Source organism: Condylura cristata, unplaced genomic scaffold, assembly GCF_000260355.1.
Source record: "Condylura cristata isolate star-nosed mole 26May11 unplaced genomic scaffold, ConCri1.0 scaffold00031, whole genome shotgun sequence".
NCBI lineage: Eukaryota > Metazoa > Chordata > Mammalia > Eulipotyphla > Talpidae > Condylura > Condylura cristata.
Window position 1 is genome coordinate 8289638 of NW_004567132.1, and position 16114 is coordinate 8305751.

The following is a 16114-nucleotide window of genomic DNA, read 5'->3' on the forward strand; positions in this document are numbered from 1 at the left end:
TTTTGCTGTACAGAAGCTCTTTAACTTGATGTAGTCCCATCTATTTATCTTTGCCTTCACTATTGTGGCGTTGGGTGCTCTGTCTTTAAAGATGTGCTTGGACATTTTTTGACAGACAGAAAGTCATGTTATTAAAAGTTCTTCAGTAGTTTGATAGAATTCTCACAATTGTTCTGTCCCTGGCCTCTTGGGATCACATAAGTAAATATTTAATGGTTCTTTTCTAGTTCAGCACAGATGCTTAAAATATTTATTGTGGTCAACTATTTGCATGATTATGGGTACTCTTCTCTTGAGAACAGTAACTCTCCATAGTTCTTTACTTTAGAACCCTTCCTCATTTTGACCCTTACACATGGTAAAGTTGGACTGATATCTAGTGAAGATGTTTAAAAAATGGAATATGATTTACAACCAGAAAAAGTTTTACCTTGTCTGGGATCATTGTCAAGTTATTTTTGTTCTTGAAATTTTCTTGAAACTTCTGCCAGATAGGTTAACAGACCTTTCTGATTTTTTTATAGTAAAATGCTTCCCTATTCTGATGTGCTGAGATCAGATTGGGTTGTGGGGAGGAAGGTGCTGAGAAGCTGAGTTAGAAAGAGGCAGCAATGCAGATGGTAAAGGATGATGTTGAAGAGGGGAGACACTTGCACCACCATCAAAACTAATGCTTTACTAGTCGTAGGGAATGTTAATACTACTGTTCCTGTAAAACAGATATTTTCAACTTTGGCTGACATTGGAATCACCTTTGGAATTAAGTATCTGCACATTCTCTGGGGTTGGAACTTAGGCATCAGTATTTTTTTTTTTAAAGATTTATTTATTTGTGCATACAGAACTGTGGTACAAGCCAGAGGCTCAGGGGTGGTGAGAGGCTTCACCAGAGACAGACAGGGGAGCAGAACAGGCGAATCGGGTGAAGTACACTGCTGAGGGGAGCAGGGGGTGGGTCAGGAGAGGCCTGCAGCGCCGGGGCAGGTGGGAATCGAACTCATGCAGAAGTGGCTTTAGCTTCTCAGTGCTGTGCTTTAACCCGCTGCGCCACCAGGGAGGGCCAGGCATCAGTATTTTGTACCGAAAGGAAACAGCTTCCCAAGGTAGCCAAGGTAAGGATTCCTGCAAAACTCAAGCTGCAGAGAGAATATATTTATTAGAGGTGTTGGATTTAGTTAGGCCTCATCAATTATAATTAATTAGTTGGGAATTCCTGGATGTAACTTATGGTTCATTCAGTAGTAAATGTGTACTGGACTCAACTTTGTACAAGATTCCTAATTAGTTGTTACAAATGCACAAATAAGCTATGAGTGATAAGGATGCCTCTTTTAAATTTAATTGCAGTGCCACTTTGTAGTACTATAAGTGTGGTGTAGTGGAAGCAATAGAAATGAAAACAAGTAATACAATATGGGTATATGGAATATTAAAGTCATGTCAAGTATATAATTGGAAACAAAATAGAAGGAACAGTTAGTTCTGCCTGAAGCTTGGGACATCTCTTATCCCTCATCTCTTAGGAAGAAAATTTTAAGTGGTCAAGTTTTCATAGGAAAAGTGATGAGTTAAGAATTTTCAGGTAAAAAAAGAAAAGAGGAAGACTTTAAAATAGGTTATAACATGTAAAGAGATGAAGAAATTGAAGGAATATGTGTTTAGGGATTAGTTGGAAAGCAAGATGCCTATGAGATATTTGTAGATTATCCAGCTAGAAAGGTAGATCAAAATTAGGTTTTGAAATGCTGTATAAAACCACACTGAGAAATATGGAAGCTATCTTGCATGCCCAGATATCATTGGGTCAAATGCAGACAAGCTCCAGATAACTCATCTTAAATAGTAAAGCTGGTCAGCTATGTTAGAGTCTATGTTAGACTCTAGTAATTCATACATTGTGGTATTGTTTAAAGGCACTTAAGAAAAAATGTTTTATAAAGTTTAAATTTGAACTAAAATAAAATGGAGTACTGTTTAGGAATAAAATGAATACTGGTCTTTGGTGCATCTATCAAATTTAATTGCAGTGTCAGTTTGTAGTACAATCAGTGTGGCTTTTACTGTAATGAGAGCCCTGTCTGGGTGGGACATAAACAAGGAAAAGGTGTAAGATTTTATAGCTTTTTTAAAGAAGTCTTGTAGAAATACAGTTGTTAACATTGAGATTTGGCTGGAGATGTGAAGATGAGAACATAATGAAAAGTTTAGTGTGGTAATCTAGGTAAAAGGTTCCAGCAAGTCACGAGTCCTTTTGTTACAGGGTAGCCCAGAGTGGACTGGGCCGCCTGTCTGTGGGGCCTCACCCGTGCGCTCACAACTGCAGGTACACAAAAAAGGGTCAATAACGGGTTTATTTACAAAAGGGGAAAGGAATAGGAAACAACACAGGGAAAGAGGGCGGGGATACAAAAACAAAGTAATTGCAATACCTTATGAACACCAAGTTAAGCGGTCTGCAGAGCTGCTTCCTAAGCAAGCGAGCCAGAGCGAGCGCGCGTAAGATGCAGTTGGGCCCTATTTATCCCCCCAAATGTCCCAGAATCCATTCCTGCTAGCTCCGCCCTGGGGTCCTGCAGTTCTCTCCCTGGAAGTTTCAAAACACTGGAGTAATGTGTAGGGTCCAGAAAGCTGGAGTGGGGGGTGGAGTCCATAAGATGGCAGAGTTCCTTTAGGACATCATTCCCCTTAACACTTTCAAGCAACATGGCCTACGTCTATGGGCTACTCAGTGTTTCTTTTGCTAGGCTGCCATCGTTTGATCATACCTTCTTCACAGCTTCATCCATCCCATTGTCATACTACTTCCCATCTTCACTGGCATTAGAACAAACGACAGTTTACATCTCTGTGTGGAACAAGGTTTTGTTTCTCCTTTTGCACATATGCTTTAGTTAACACTGATGAATCATAGAAACTTTATTCAATTTCATCTGTAATTTTGCACTCCTGCATCTGGCTACTGCTCCTAACACCTCACTTTGAGAAGACTTGCCAAAGCCTTTATTGGTTTTAGATTATAATTGTCTGTAAGGACTGACACTTGGGAACTAAGTTTATTCTGGGATGGAGAACCAGAATATGCCAAAACAGCACAACAAAGCACAGTGATTATTTTGTATTAAGTGACTTAAAAAATGACTGATGTGAGAGAAATATTACGACTCTTCTTTTTGTCCTGAAACTTATCTCCATTATGAAAGCTTCCTCCCTCTGTCTAGTGGTAAAGACATCCTTATTACCAGAAGTAGGAAATTCAGGACTTAGAAAGTTATGTAAACAAACTGCTTAATTTTTTTCTAAATAAAGGGGTTTTTTTTTTAGTCTTATCAATTTTCACAAATTTATTGTTTCTTTGTCCAAAGATATTTGTATGGGCTGCTTTTATTCACTGGCACATCTCCTATTCATGGGACCTCCCTCTCCATAAGATTCAATGTTTCTTCTCTTCTCAGTCTGTCTTGTGTCAATTTAATTAGAGACCAGCTAAAAGAACTTAGAAGGGGGAGGAGAAGAACATTTTTCTTCCCTACATTGGTATTATTGAATTTATCAATTTTTTGGTAACTTGTCATTTCTTTTACCATTTTTTCTCTATATTCTTGCTATGCTGTAGTTCAGTTTCATGGCATGTATATATACCTTTATTCTCTTTGTTTATGTGTATTTTCTAAGGCCTCTGTCTGACTATAGATCTGAAATATTCATAGCCTTATCTCTTCAATATTTCCTTTATGATTCCCACTGTTCTAAACTGCAGGACTTTCTGTTAACTGTATGTATGTATGTCTTAATCTATCTTCATTGCCTCATATTTTCTTCTAAAATAGTTGTATCACTTTATTTTTGGGGGTAATTTTTTCAGTGATATTCTTTACTGGACCGGTTTGTAAGTGAATTACAGGGTTAGGACTTTATGATTTACGTCCTTCATTTGTGTGTACATGTATATATGTTTGCATTGAAATAAATAGGAGGGCAGGTCTTTCGTTGATAGTGAGGGATTCCAGAGTAAAATGGTGACATAGAAAGTAGTGAAGGGCACTAAAAATCACTATATATTTCATTTCTTGGTTAAACTATTTGTACCTACAATTTAAAACAATGAAACTTTAAGTAACTGATAACTATAGTCTGAATGTTTTCCCTAAGCATTGAAGAGATCTTAGGTATATGAGCTGAAAATGTATGATTGGTTTATTTTGTTTGTATTGGTTTCTGTCTTTGTAATCTCTATTAATAGAAGCTAAAGAAGGCTGAGTAGAAGACCCATGTTTCACTTTGGGTCTGCCATAACTTTTAATTAATTATTTAATTTTGCCAGGTTTTTATCATATATCATAGAATTAATATTATATATTTGTCCTTTTTTCATATTGTATTATTTTTATAAAGATCGTTGAAAGTATTGATTATAAGTGTTTCAAAAACTGTAAATGATGCTCATAATACATAGCGACTCATAAGTAGTTTAACTTCTAGATTTAAATTATTTCAGAAATGTCATCCTAATGCTTCTTTTCTCTGAATTAATGTAGATAATGTGCTAGAAGCATAGTACTAATTTTTTGGAGATGATAAATGTGTGATTTTTAAAAAAAAATCATCACCAACTTTAAGCATTTTACTTTTCCCAGCGATTGATTTATAAAGTATTTTTAGAAAAACCTGGGTGGAATAATAATAATAATTTAACTTAAATCACATCTACTATTTTGATTAACTTATAGAGCTTTATTGTAAGAGTAACTGCTCTCTGTATTCTAAAGCAGATGACATTTTTGTCTTTTTTAAAAGTACTGGAACTAAATTTTATTTAAAATAAGTTATATTTAATCTTTCTCCTTTTTGGCAGGCAACCAGATAAACTGGTGGTAGTTTGGACAAGAAGAAGCCGAAGAAAGTCTTCCAAGGTTAGTGTATCTTAAAATGTTTTTTTTAGTCAAATGTTAAGTTTAATTTTTAGTCAAATTTTTAAGCAGTTATATACCCACTATAGTTTTAAAGTGATATTTGATGTTTTGGGTTACTTCTGATTTCTATTTGAGTTATTTAATCTGAAATGTTGCTGCAGTTCTTGAAATGGGAGCCAGATACTTGAGTTTTGATTTTAAATGTGGAAGCCTTGAATAACATAATTTAACTTCTCTGTACTAAGGTATCATAAAGTAATGATTAAATAGGTACCATATATAAAAATTGCAGTTATAAAATAGAATTACTTAATTCATTTTCCAGAATTAGGACATACTTATGGAATAATGGATCCATTATTTTGCATTGCTGGATTGCAAAAGAGAGGAGCTGATCTTTTCACAGATTTTTAAGCTTTATCTGTCAGTGTAGAACAGAATTTAAAACAATGATCACAATTCCAAAGATATTTTAAAAATTCCATTCTGTATAAGAACATCTTAATAAGCACATAATAACTGCAAATAATGTCTATTGGATATTAATCCTCCCCCAATATAGACTTGTATAAAGAAACATTTCTTTATTTTAAATTAAAATAAAATGAAATTTCAGAAACTAAAATTTTTATAAAGGGTTTTTCTCTGTTTTTTATTGAACTATAATTTGTGTACTATGTAACATAGCTTAATATACAATTTCATGGTTTTGATTAGTACATACTTTTAGAGCTAACCACTGTTATGATTTTCTACCACTACAAACTATTTTAGCCTGTTCTTGAATTCTGTAAATGGAACTTTTCATGTCTGGTTTCTTTTGCTCAGTGCAATGTTTTTGAGGTTTATTTATGTGGTTGTGTATATTGGTGGGAGGACTAGCATTGTTTTATGTTTTAGCAAATTTATTTCATGTCTGGCTTTATAGAAGAGTGCTAGAGTCACACTTCTCCTTTTGTGTTTTTAGTTTGCAAAACTGTCGGTCACTGGAAAACTATAGACTCTTGAAAATGAAAAAGGCAAGCTAACCTTAGTATTACAGAAACAGTTTTGACCTTGAGTGCCCTTGATAGGATCTCAAGGAATTCCCCCAGATCAAACTTTAATAATGACTGCCCTAGTCTAATCTCCTTATTTTACATCAAAGGGTGCTGCATCTCACAGAGATTAAGTGGGAAATCCAAAATTATATGGCCTGTGAACGTTAAGCTATAGATCTTAGCTGGTTTCTTTTACTTCTCTTGGTTTAAGATTCTGAATCAGAAACTTGGGAAATAAGTTCTAACGACTTGTTTATTTCCTATAATTATAAGGACTGTCACAATATATTACTAAAAATGATTTACTTTAGGTAAAATGAAGAAAATTAACAAATGTGATAAATTAAACAACAGACTTACTGTGTTAGCACTTGAATTACAATTTCTTTGAATTGAAATACTGAGGCAAATTTTGCTCCCTATACTCCATGAAATTTGGTAATTACACTGTGCAGTAAATATCATAGATAAATGTAGAAAGATTAATCACAATACCATCATTTATCACTTTCTTTTGTGTCTAAAATACAATTCATGACATAATTCCAGAAAACTTTTTGCAAGTTCTGACTGGAAATGTAGTGGTTATACCAGAAGATTGCAACTAGGTTGGCAGTTATAGTCAACTTTTTAGATAAAATAGAGTTGTTTTGAAAAGATGGTAGTTTTCATTCTTTACTAGATTTTATTTTGTCTTTTTTCCCCACCTATAGATGATTCTTTTGTATTCTACCAAATGATTCAAATCTTATTTAAATAGATCATACACTTGTTCCTTTAAACAATTTATTGTTGAGGCAGTTTCAGTGTTGAGAAATTCTAAGGAACTCATTCCAAACTTTCGTTTTTATTAGGAGCTTCATTGTGGATTCTGAGTCATGAGTCATGCCCATCTTACCTTTCAATGGTGATTTTCTTTATGAAAGAATTTACAACATAGGATAAGTGAATGTTTTTCAAGTAAAGAATTGCTTCTTCCTAGGTTTCCCTTTGGCATACCCTTTAGAGTTCTTGCTTAATTCCAGTGATAGTCCCCCTCCCCCAAAATTGGAAACTGACAACTTTGAAAGTCCTTTTTAGTCTTTTTTCCCCCTTGATTTTCAGATAAGTAAAAATGTTTTAACATATGTCTTATATAGAAAACTTCTTGTTATTTATCTGAAATTAAATTTTTTTTTAATTCTATATATATATATGCACATGTATATGTATATATTTTACATCATTCTTCATTTTTATACAGTGTATGCTTTCTCCTCTCAGGTATAGTCTCTATAAAATTGCCACCACCAATTCACCCATGCACCATCACCATAGTCCTTTGTGCTCTCCCCTCCCCTGTTTTGGTCCCTTTCCTCTTCCTCCTCCTTCCCTGCAGAGTATCTCTGATTTATAGTTGCCTGTTAATTTTTTTTAAATTTATTATAATTGTTTTATTATAATGGCAGTCCCCATTTTCAAAGTATTCTCACTCATTATAAAGGAAAGGGCTGGTTTCTTCAGATCATTAATGGTATTTTCAAAGTATACATTTATAGTTTTGAGGCATTATATTTTGGACCCAGAACATTTTCTTATATGTTTACATATGAGAGGGGGTTGTTAATATATAGTAGATTTAGGGACCTATATCATTTTCCTTGTGTGTTGTGGAAAGGACAGTGTATGACCACCCACTGTAGTAGATGAATATGACCATAACCATCAGCATTGAAATAGATCCTAAATGCTTTATACTACAGCAGAAAGTGATTTTCCCCTCTTAATAATTAGAGATCAATTTTCCATCCAAAAGATGAAATATAGTGAAGTAATTTAGATTATAAGCCTATTTACAATACCCACAGTTTTCAAATTAATTTTTTTTAAAGATTTATTTATTTGTACATACAGAACTGGGGTACAGGCCAGAGGCTCAGGGGCGGTGAGAGGCTTCACCAGAGACAGAGCGGGGAGCAGAACAGGCAGATCGACGAAGTACACTGCTGAGGGGAGCAGCGGGCGGGCCAGGAGAGGTCTGCCACGCCATGTGGTCTCCTCCGGGGCAGGCGGGAATTGAACTCATCCGGAAGTGGCTTTTTAGCTTCTCAGTGCAGTGCTTTAACCCGCTGCGCCACCAGGGAGGGCCCTCAAATTAATTTTTTAATGAGATGTTTTTCCTTAGCTTGTTTTTAATTTTTAACAGTGTAGGATTTCTCCCCTCAGGTATGCAGAACACCCATATTTGAAGTTAAATACAATTTTTTATTTAATTACATTTTTAAAGTCAGTCAGATAACTACTAAGTCGATTAAAAAGGCATTCTTGGATTTGTCCAGTGTGGTGCTCAATACTTCAGATCACTTCTGGACACTTTCTTATCATCTCTTGAAATATAGATGTACTTCTTTTGAAAAGTCTATGAGAATCTACAATGCGTTAAGCTTATACCGGCATATATACAGTATGTTCATGCATATATGAAACTGTATGTAACAGCTAGTAAGGATGTAAAAACCAGTTCTAGACATTATGAGATTAATGATTATAGTTTTGTTTATTTCAAAAGATAAATAAAAAAAATTTTTAAGATTTATTTTATTTATGCATGCAGAACTGGGGTACAGGCCAGAGGTGCAGAGGCAGTGAGAGGATTCACCAGAGGCAGATTGGGGAGCAGAACAGGCCCACTGACAAAGTACACTGCTGAGGGAAGCAGTGGGTGCGTCAGGAGAGGTCTGTCATGCCATGTGGGTAGCCTCCAGGGCTAGGGGTCAAACTCATGCTGAAGTAGCTTTAGCTTCTTAGTGTTGTGCTTTAACCTGCTGTGCCACCAGGGAGGGCCTGGATAAACAAAACTTTTTTAAAAAGATCTCGTTTGAGAAACGAGATCTCTGACATTTTTTAATTCTTTTTTTAATCATATTATTTTTTGAAGGATTAACATTGGCTTACAATGCTGTATATAAGTTCATACCTCTGCAGATACATGTTACCATACCATGTCCTCCACCAAAGCACACATAATCCTCTTACAGTCTGTGGGCCTCCTCTTCCTTTTTAGCTTCAAGTTTGTAGTCAGATTTTAAGGGTTTGGTTTAGTTTTTTCTATTTCTTTGCTTTACTTTTTTTCTATTTTTATCTTTTTAGCTTTCTAAATTATCTTGTGTGTGAGGAGGGACTTTTTGCTTTACAACACTGTATATGATTAGAGATAATAGGTTCTTATCTTCACATATCTGTCACTACACCACACCCATCACCAAAGCACAGATAATTTTCCATAATAGTTCATTGAGTCCACACCCATATTGCTTCCTATTGTGTTCTTTTATATTAACATATAAGAGAAATCATCTGGTATTTGTCTTTTTCTGACTTACTTCACTTAATTCCCTCCAGTTCATCCATGCTGTGGAAATTGATAAGATTTCATTTTTTTTAATAGCTGAGTAGTATTCCATTGTGTATATATACACTGCATCTTATATTCATCAACTGGGCATTTGAATAACTCGGCTATTGTAGGTAGTGCTGCAGTGAACATAGGAGTGCATGTATTCCCTCAAATAAGTGTTTTTATGTAGATAATCAGCCTCTTGTCAAATGAATGATGTGCAAATATTTTCCATTACTCAGTAGGGTGTCTTGTCATTTGATGACAGTTTTCTTCCCTTCCTTCTCTTCCCTTTTTGCTGTGCAGAAGTTTTTTAAATTATATAGTCCCATTTATTTATTTTTGCTTTTGTTTCCTTGAGTCCCCAAAGAAAACAGTGGAAGTCACTGAGTGTTTTAACTATGTTTTCTTCAATTTATTTAATATTGCAGGTCCTACATCTCAGTCTAAATCCATTTTGATTTTTGTGTTTGATATCAGGTTGTAGTCTACTTTAATTCTTTTACTGACTGGCCAGTTTTCCCATTATTGCTTGTTGAAACTTTCCTTTCCCATTGTATACTCGACTCTTCTGTTATAAATTAACTGTAAGATTGGATCTGTTTGAGCTCTTGATTCTACTTCATTTATCTCTGTGATCTCTTTTTATTCCAATACCGTACTACTTTGATACTATAACTTTACAGTATTTTTTGAAGCCGGGAGTTGATTCCTCTATTGTTTTTTTTTGTGTGTGTGTAAGGATTGTTCTATTTGTTCAGGGTCTTCTGTATTGTTTGCTCTATTTCTTTAAAGAATACCATTGAAACTTTGGTTGAGATTGTAGCTTAAAAAATAAATCTTGTTTCTAATTAATTTGTGTGTGTGTGTGTTCATTAAATGTTTTATCAAATGGAATTTCACTCTGGCTGTCACAGTGAACTTGAACACAAGTAGAAAAGCGGAATTTCACTTTGTTTTTAAATTTGTATTGAAGTGTTTTGTTTCTATACTTCTCACAATGACCCTGTAACAGTCTTTTTTTTTTAATTTTAATGTATTTATTATTATTATTATTATTATTATTTTACATCATTCTTCATTTTTGTGCATTTTTTCATCTTCTTTATAATCCCTGTGAACTTCCCGCTACTAATTCACTCATATGCCATCACCACCATAGTCCTGTGTGCTTTACCCCACCCCAGTTTTGATCCTATTCTCCTCTCCACCCCCATAAAATGTCTCTGGTTTGTATTTGTTTGTTGTTTTTTATTTTTACTTTATTGTTTTACCCTCTGTTCCCTTGCATTCCCGCTATGAGTGAAACCATTCTTTTTCTTTCTAGTTTGTTTCACTAAGCATGAGCATGATCCCTTCCAGCTCTATCCATGTTGCTGCAAAAGGCATGATGTTTCCAACTATTTTTTAGATTTTACTTGTTATATTTTATTTAATTCTAATTTTTTTACTCAAGTTTTGTAAATTTGCCATTTCTTTATGTGACTATGTAATTTTGGGAGGGCAACTTCACACTTAAACATGTGTGACATGCTTCATTTACCTTCTACCAAAGTTCAAGTGCCTATATATTTTGATTTATCCCCCCATTCATTTTTCCCTACTCTTTTCCCCTTTGGTAACCATTATAATTTTCAGAGTCTTGTAATTATTTTTGTTGTGTTTTGTTAGTTAGTTTTCTTTTGGTTACTTGTAGTCTGAAGATGAGTGAAGCCATCTGGTAATTGTCTTTTACTTTTTGGCTTATTTTACTTAGCATAATCACCTCAAGATCTAACCATTTGACCCTCAAAATCACCTTTTCAGCTTTTTTAATAGTTGAGTAGTATTTTTAATAGTTGAGCATCTGTTTCACATTTTCTTTAACTATTTGTTTGCTGGGTACTAGGTTAATTTCATGTCTTGACTATTGTGAATAATGCTCGTAGGAAGATAGAAGTGCTTGTTTTTTCCTATTAGCTTTTTTTTTTTTTTTTTTAAAGATTTACTTATTTGTGCATACAGAACTGGGGTACAGGCCAGAGGCTCAGGGGCGGTGAGAGGCTTCATCAGAGACAGAGTGGGGAACAGAACAGGCAGATCAACGAAGTACACTGCTGAGGGGAGCAGCGGGCGGGTCAGGAGAGGTCTGCCACGCCATGTGGTCACCTCCAGGACAGGCGGGAATCGAACTCATGTGGAAGTGGCTTTAGAGTCTCAGTGCTGTGCGTTAACGTGCTGTGCTTTAACGCGCTGTGCTACCAGGGAGGGCCTCCTATTAGTTTTTTTAAATTAACCATCAGTTACATAGAAAAGAACCATTTTTTCTTCTAAATGACAGCTATTTTCTGACATTTTTCATTTAAAAATATTTATTATTTGCTGTTAAATCCAGCAAATCATTTAGGAAAAAAAAATTTGGAAACTTTTGACAGAAAATATCTAGATTTTACTTTTAACCATTCATTTGGAATTTATGCTATGCAGTTTTCTTTTTTTAAAAAATCTGTATTAGCTATTTATCTTTTTGATTCTGAATATATCTTCTTTTTTAATATTGGCAGATTAAAACTTGTAAGTGGTATTTTGGTCTATATTAGGTTAGATAGTAAAATAATAAGGCACATTGTAGTGTTTAAGGCTCTCAGTTCATTGCTCCCTCTCTTTGGGTACATGTCTATTTTTATAACTATATATACAAAGAACTCATTGCTAAATAGTTCTTTTGGGAAAATACTTGGTCTGGGTAATTACAATGTGTAATTTTCTTATATATTGTACATATTCTCAGGTCATGAGATGATAAAGGTTTGTCAGACTATTTGTTTTGTACATGCTGAAATAATTTTTCACTTCTATATGTGATAATATGAAGAGAGGCAATTATGTTAGACTGAAAATAGTGTGGCAGAGTAGTCTGTTGTCCTAGATCATGTTTTTAGACTAGAAATTTAAGCTTGCTGAGAGAAGGGAGATTTCCTGTGAAAATGAGAATTTGAATGCCCTTGCCAACTTTTTGATGACATTGTTATCTTCATTCTTTTGTAACTATAAATGAAAAAGCCTTTATGTTATATTGCCATATCAAGAGAGGATATAGTTGCATTACTTTGCCTATGGAACTTGTATTGACAACTCTAAGATAACTTTCTGTGTCACATCTTAAATACATGGGTGTGTTCAGTTTTACAAACTGTAGATGATCAACTTAATTATGTGACAAATATAAATTTTTAGTGAAATATTTTCATTGTGTATGATCAGAAATGACAAGCGAGTGCTTATTCTATGTTTAGTTCCTAGTTACAAGATTTTTAGGTGAGGTGTAAAATAAGAATATTATAACACTAATACCCCAATTTGAGAAATGTTGCTTTTGACCCATCCAGTGGATCTGTGAAGTGATTGAGAAACGAGAAATATTATATAAGGAAACTGGATAATACAGCCTAATTTTTTATACCATTATCTGTATTAAATAGCTAGCAAACAAATAATCTGCCTTCCCCTCCTGTATTAAGGAACTAAAAAGCTGTAGCTGTACCTGTGCTCCTGGGGTTAATATTTTCTAGGGAAATTCTTTCCATTAGGCTGAAAGAAAACTCATCAGAGTGAAGTTTTTGAGAACCAAAAATACTATAACCTTGAATTTGTGTAATTAGATGTTTATTTAATCTCACAGTGTTTTTTTTGGGAGTGGTTTCAATATTTTTTAGCTTCGCATTTTTTAATTTTGTTTGAGGAAAAAGTTGTAGGGGGCTATTTAAAAATAGGAATACTTTTTTTCTCCATGTTTGCTACAATATAAATTCCCAGTTTTCTCTCCATAGGAATTTACTGGTTCTGTTCTTTGCCTAGTATATCATATTTCACTAACATTTTGATGAGGCTCAACTGAACTATTGATACTATTACTGGGTATCCTAATTTAGCTCCCTAAAAGGAGTATCAGAAAACTAGGGGCTTTAACTTGGCTGTTCTCCCCTGCTCCCCCATACCCTTCTCGGCACCCCTCTGCTAGATAAGATACTGGATAAAATTTTAAGAAGATAGCAACTTGGGAACTAGCATCATTCCATTGCCTTTTTTTTCCCCCCTTCAGTTTTTACTTTGTGAAGCAGATTGTATTTTTTGTTCACTCCCTGACCCAAGACTAGAGATTGAAAGAGATGATATGTAAAGGACCAGCACTAAGGTACTTGAGAGTATTACCTGAAACCCCATCTCCTAACTGCTCAGTTTGTTAGATAGACTCCAAATTCAGTGCTTACTTGTAACACTTTTGATCTCAGTGTTATGCACATCAATGTTAAGACTTTAGGAATAAAAGACTATTTTCTTCACTATCATGTAAAACAGGGAATTAGAACTTGGAAATCATGGAGTGGGTTCTCCTACCTGTATGGGTTCAGGCAAGCCATTTACTCTTCAATTGCTTCAGTTTCCTTATCTGAGACTGAATTTGATGTAAGGATAGCTTCACACCGTTTTAAAGTAGTATTGCTTCTTTGACCATCAAATTTTCATTAAGAATTACAAAAATACTCTAAGCCTTTTCTGCTGTCTTTTCTCCATGTTTCCATTGCATGGGGAGGCTATGAAAATATAATAATGGGGAGTTTGAAGAGACTAGAGAAAAGCTTGATTGGCCATGAAAGGAAAGATTGTAATGTCTTTAAATATGTAAATTGGAGTTACACTATGATAAATTTACATTACAGTTTGGTGGGAAATGAACTGAAGAACAAAGTATACAATTAATTTTCTCTTTTAAAGAATGAATTTGTCTTTAAGTTCCTAGATCACAAATATAATTAAAAGTACTTCTAATAAAAATTTTATACAACCAAAAGTAGTAGCATTTAAAAATATGAGCCACCTCATTTTGTGCATTTTCTTTTGTACATGTGTATATTGGGTAGTAGAGGTAGTGAAGTGTGGCTTACACATGGTAATATGGTCTATCATGTGATACAACTGTCATGACCCAAGTTTAATGCTTCAAAGGTTCATTTGTCTAATCATTTTTGTTTCAGAGAGACTACAGACTGAATGGAGAATTAAATAGGGTCAGTATATGTTTGTAATAACATTTTATTTCCTGTATTTCATATTTTATTCTGATAGGCTCATAGCTGGCAACCTGGAATAAAAAATCCATACCGTGGTGTTGTAGTGTGGCCTGTTCCTGAAAACATTGAAATCACTGTGACACTTTTTAAGGTAGGTTTCATTTTTGTAAATTATGGAATTAATCATGGTTCTCAATCACAGAGTATTTTGGCATTTATGTTCTGTACATTTGGATCCAACCTGGTACCTAATGTGTTTTATTTTTAGGTAAATAGCAATTTATTATAATGTAAAGGTATTTCTTTGTCTCTAATATCCCAGAAAGTTGGGAAGCCTTGGAACTTGTTATAACTAAGATGAGGGCTACTTTTAAAATTGATTTCCTACATTTTACCCACAGAAAATTTTAAAGTACTTTTCCTGTGGAAGCTTAGTTTTGTAAAATTCTTGGTTCTTAGTCTCATTTTGTTAGTCTTATTAAATATTGACAGTTTTTTAAATAAATATTCAATAAATATTTTGATGTTAAACTTAAGAAAATAAGCTTTAAGTTGATATGTGATATTTTATTGATTTTAATATTTTATGCATACAATAACCTAAAAGCAAAACTTTAGCTGTAATTTCAAGTACAGTTCCAAAAACACAGCTGTGTATATACCTACCTTCTTTGGTCTTTTTTGATTTGTTTTTGGTTTATGTATTTATTTTACTATAGTAATATTGAATTTTAATATTATGTAAGATTCAGGTGTGTAATAGTTCCCCATACATACCATTGCCCTTAGTGAATTGCCTTTCTTACCTCTTTCCCTTTTAGTAATGACTATTTGATCTTATAGGCCAAAAGCTTACTTTTGTTTTATTTATTCATTTAGTTCTTTTATCTACATACCATATATGAGTAAAATCATTTTTTTTTGTTTTTCTGAATGAATTATTTCAGTGAGCATTATTTCATTTAGGTTCATCCATGTTGTTGCAAATACAGGAGGAATAGCTAAATAGTATTCCACTATGTACATGTACCTCATTCTTTCCTGTTTTGTTTATTAAGGTTGTTTCTAGCTCTAGGCACCATCACTATAGTTCCGTGTGCTCTTCCAATTCTAGTTTTGATCCCTTTCTCTTCCTCTACCCTGCAGAATGTCACTGATTTATAGTTGTCTGTTTATTTTTGTTATTTTTTTCCCCCATGATCCTCTATATTCCTCCTATAAGTGAAACCATCTGTTGTTATTCTTTTTCCTTCTGACTTATTTCACTGAGCACAATCTCTTTAAGTTCTATCCATGTTGCTGTGAATGGCATTAGTTTATCTTTTTGATTGCTGAGTAATATTCCAATGTATATATGTACCACATCTCTTTATCTGGTCATCTATTTTTGGGCATTTGTATTGTTTCCATATCTTACTTAATTGTGAATAGTGCTGCAATAAACATAGAGGTGCAGGTATCATTTTGAATTCATGTTTCTGTGTCCTTTGTGTAGATTCCTAGGAGTGGAATTGCTGGGCCGTATAGTAGTTCCATTTTTAGTAGACTGAGAATCCTCCATACAGCTTTCTATAGTGGTTGGACTAGTTTGCATTCCCACCTAAAGTGTAGGTCACCACATCCTTCCCAACATTAATAGTTGCTAGTTTTTTTAATATGTGCTATTCTTACTGGTGGTATCTCATTTTGGTTTTAATTTGCATTTTTCTCATTATGAGGAATGTTGAACTTTTTTTT

At 34.0% G+C, this 16114-nt stretch overlaps 1 protein-coding gene across 8 annotated transcripts in view; it reads left to right on the plus strand.

Annotated features, from left to right (window-relative positions):
* EHBP1 (EH domain binding protein 1) overlaps positions 1-16114 on the plus strand; it is a 403255-nt gene that overhangs the window by 165409 nt on the left and 221732 nt on the right. For all 8 annotated transcript variants that reach the window (XM_012731519.1, XM_012731523.1, XM_004691438.2 and 5 more), the window contains exons 3-4: positions 4853-4910; positions 14433-14528. In XM_012731519.1, coding sequence (XP_012586973.1) covers positions 4853-4910; positions 14433-14528 — 154 coding nt within the window. The remainder of the gene's footprint in view (positions 1-4852; positions 4911-14432; positions 14529-16114) is intronic.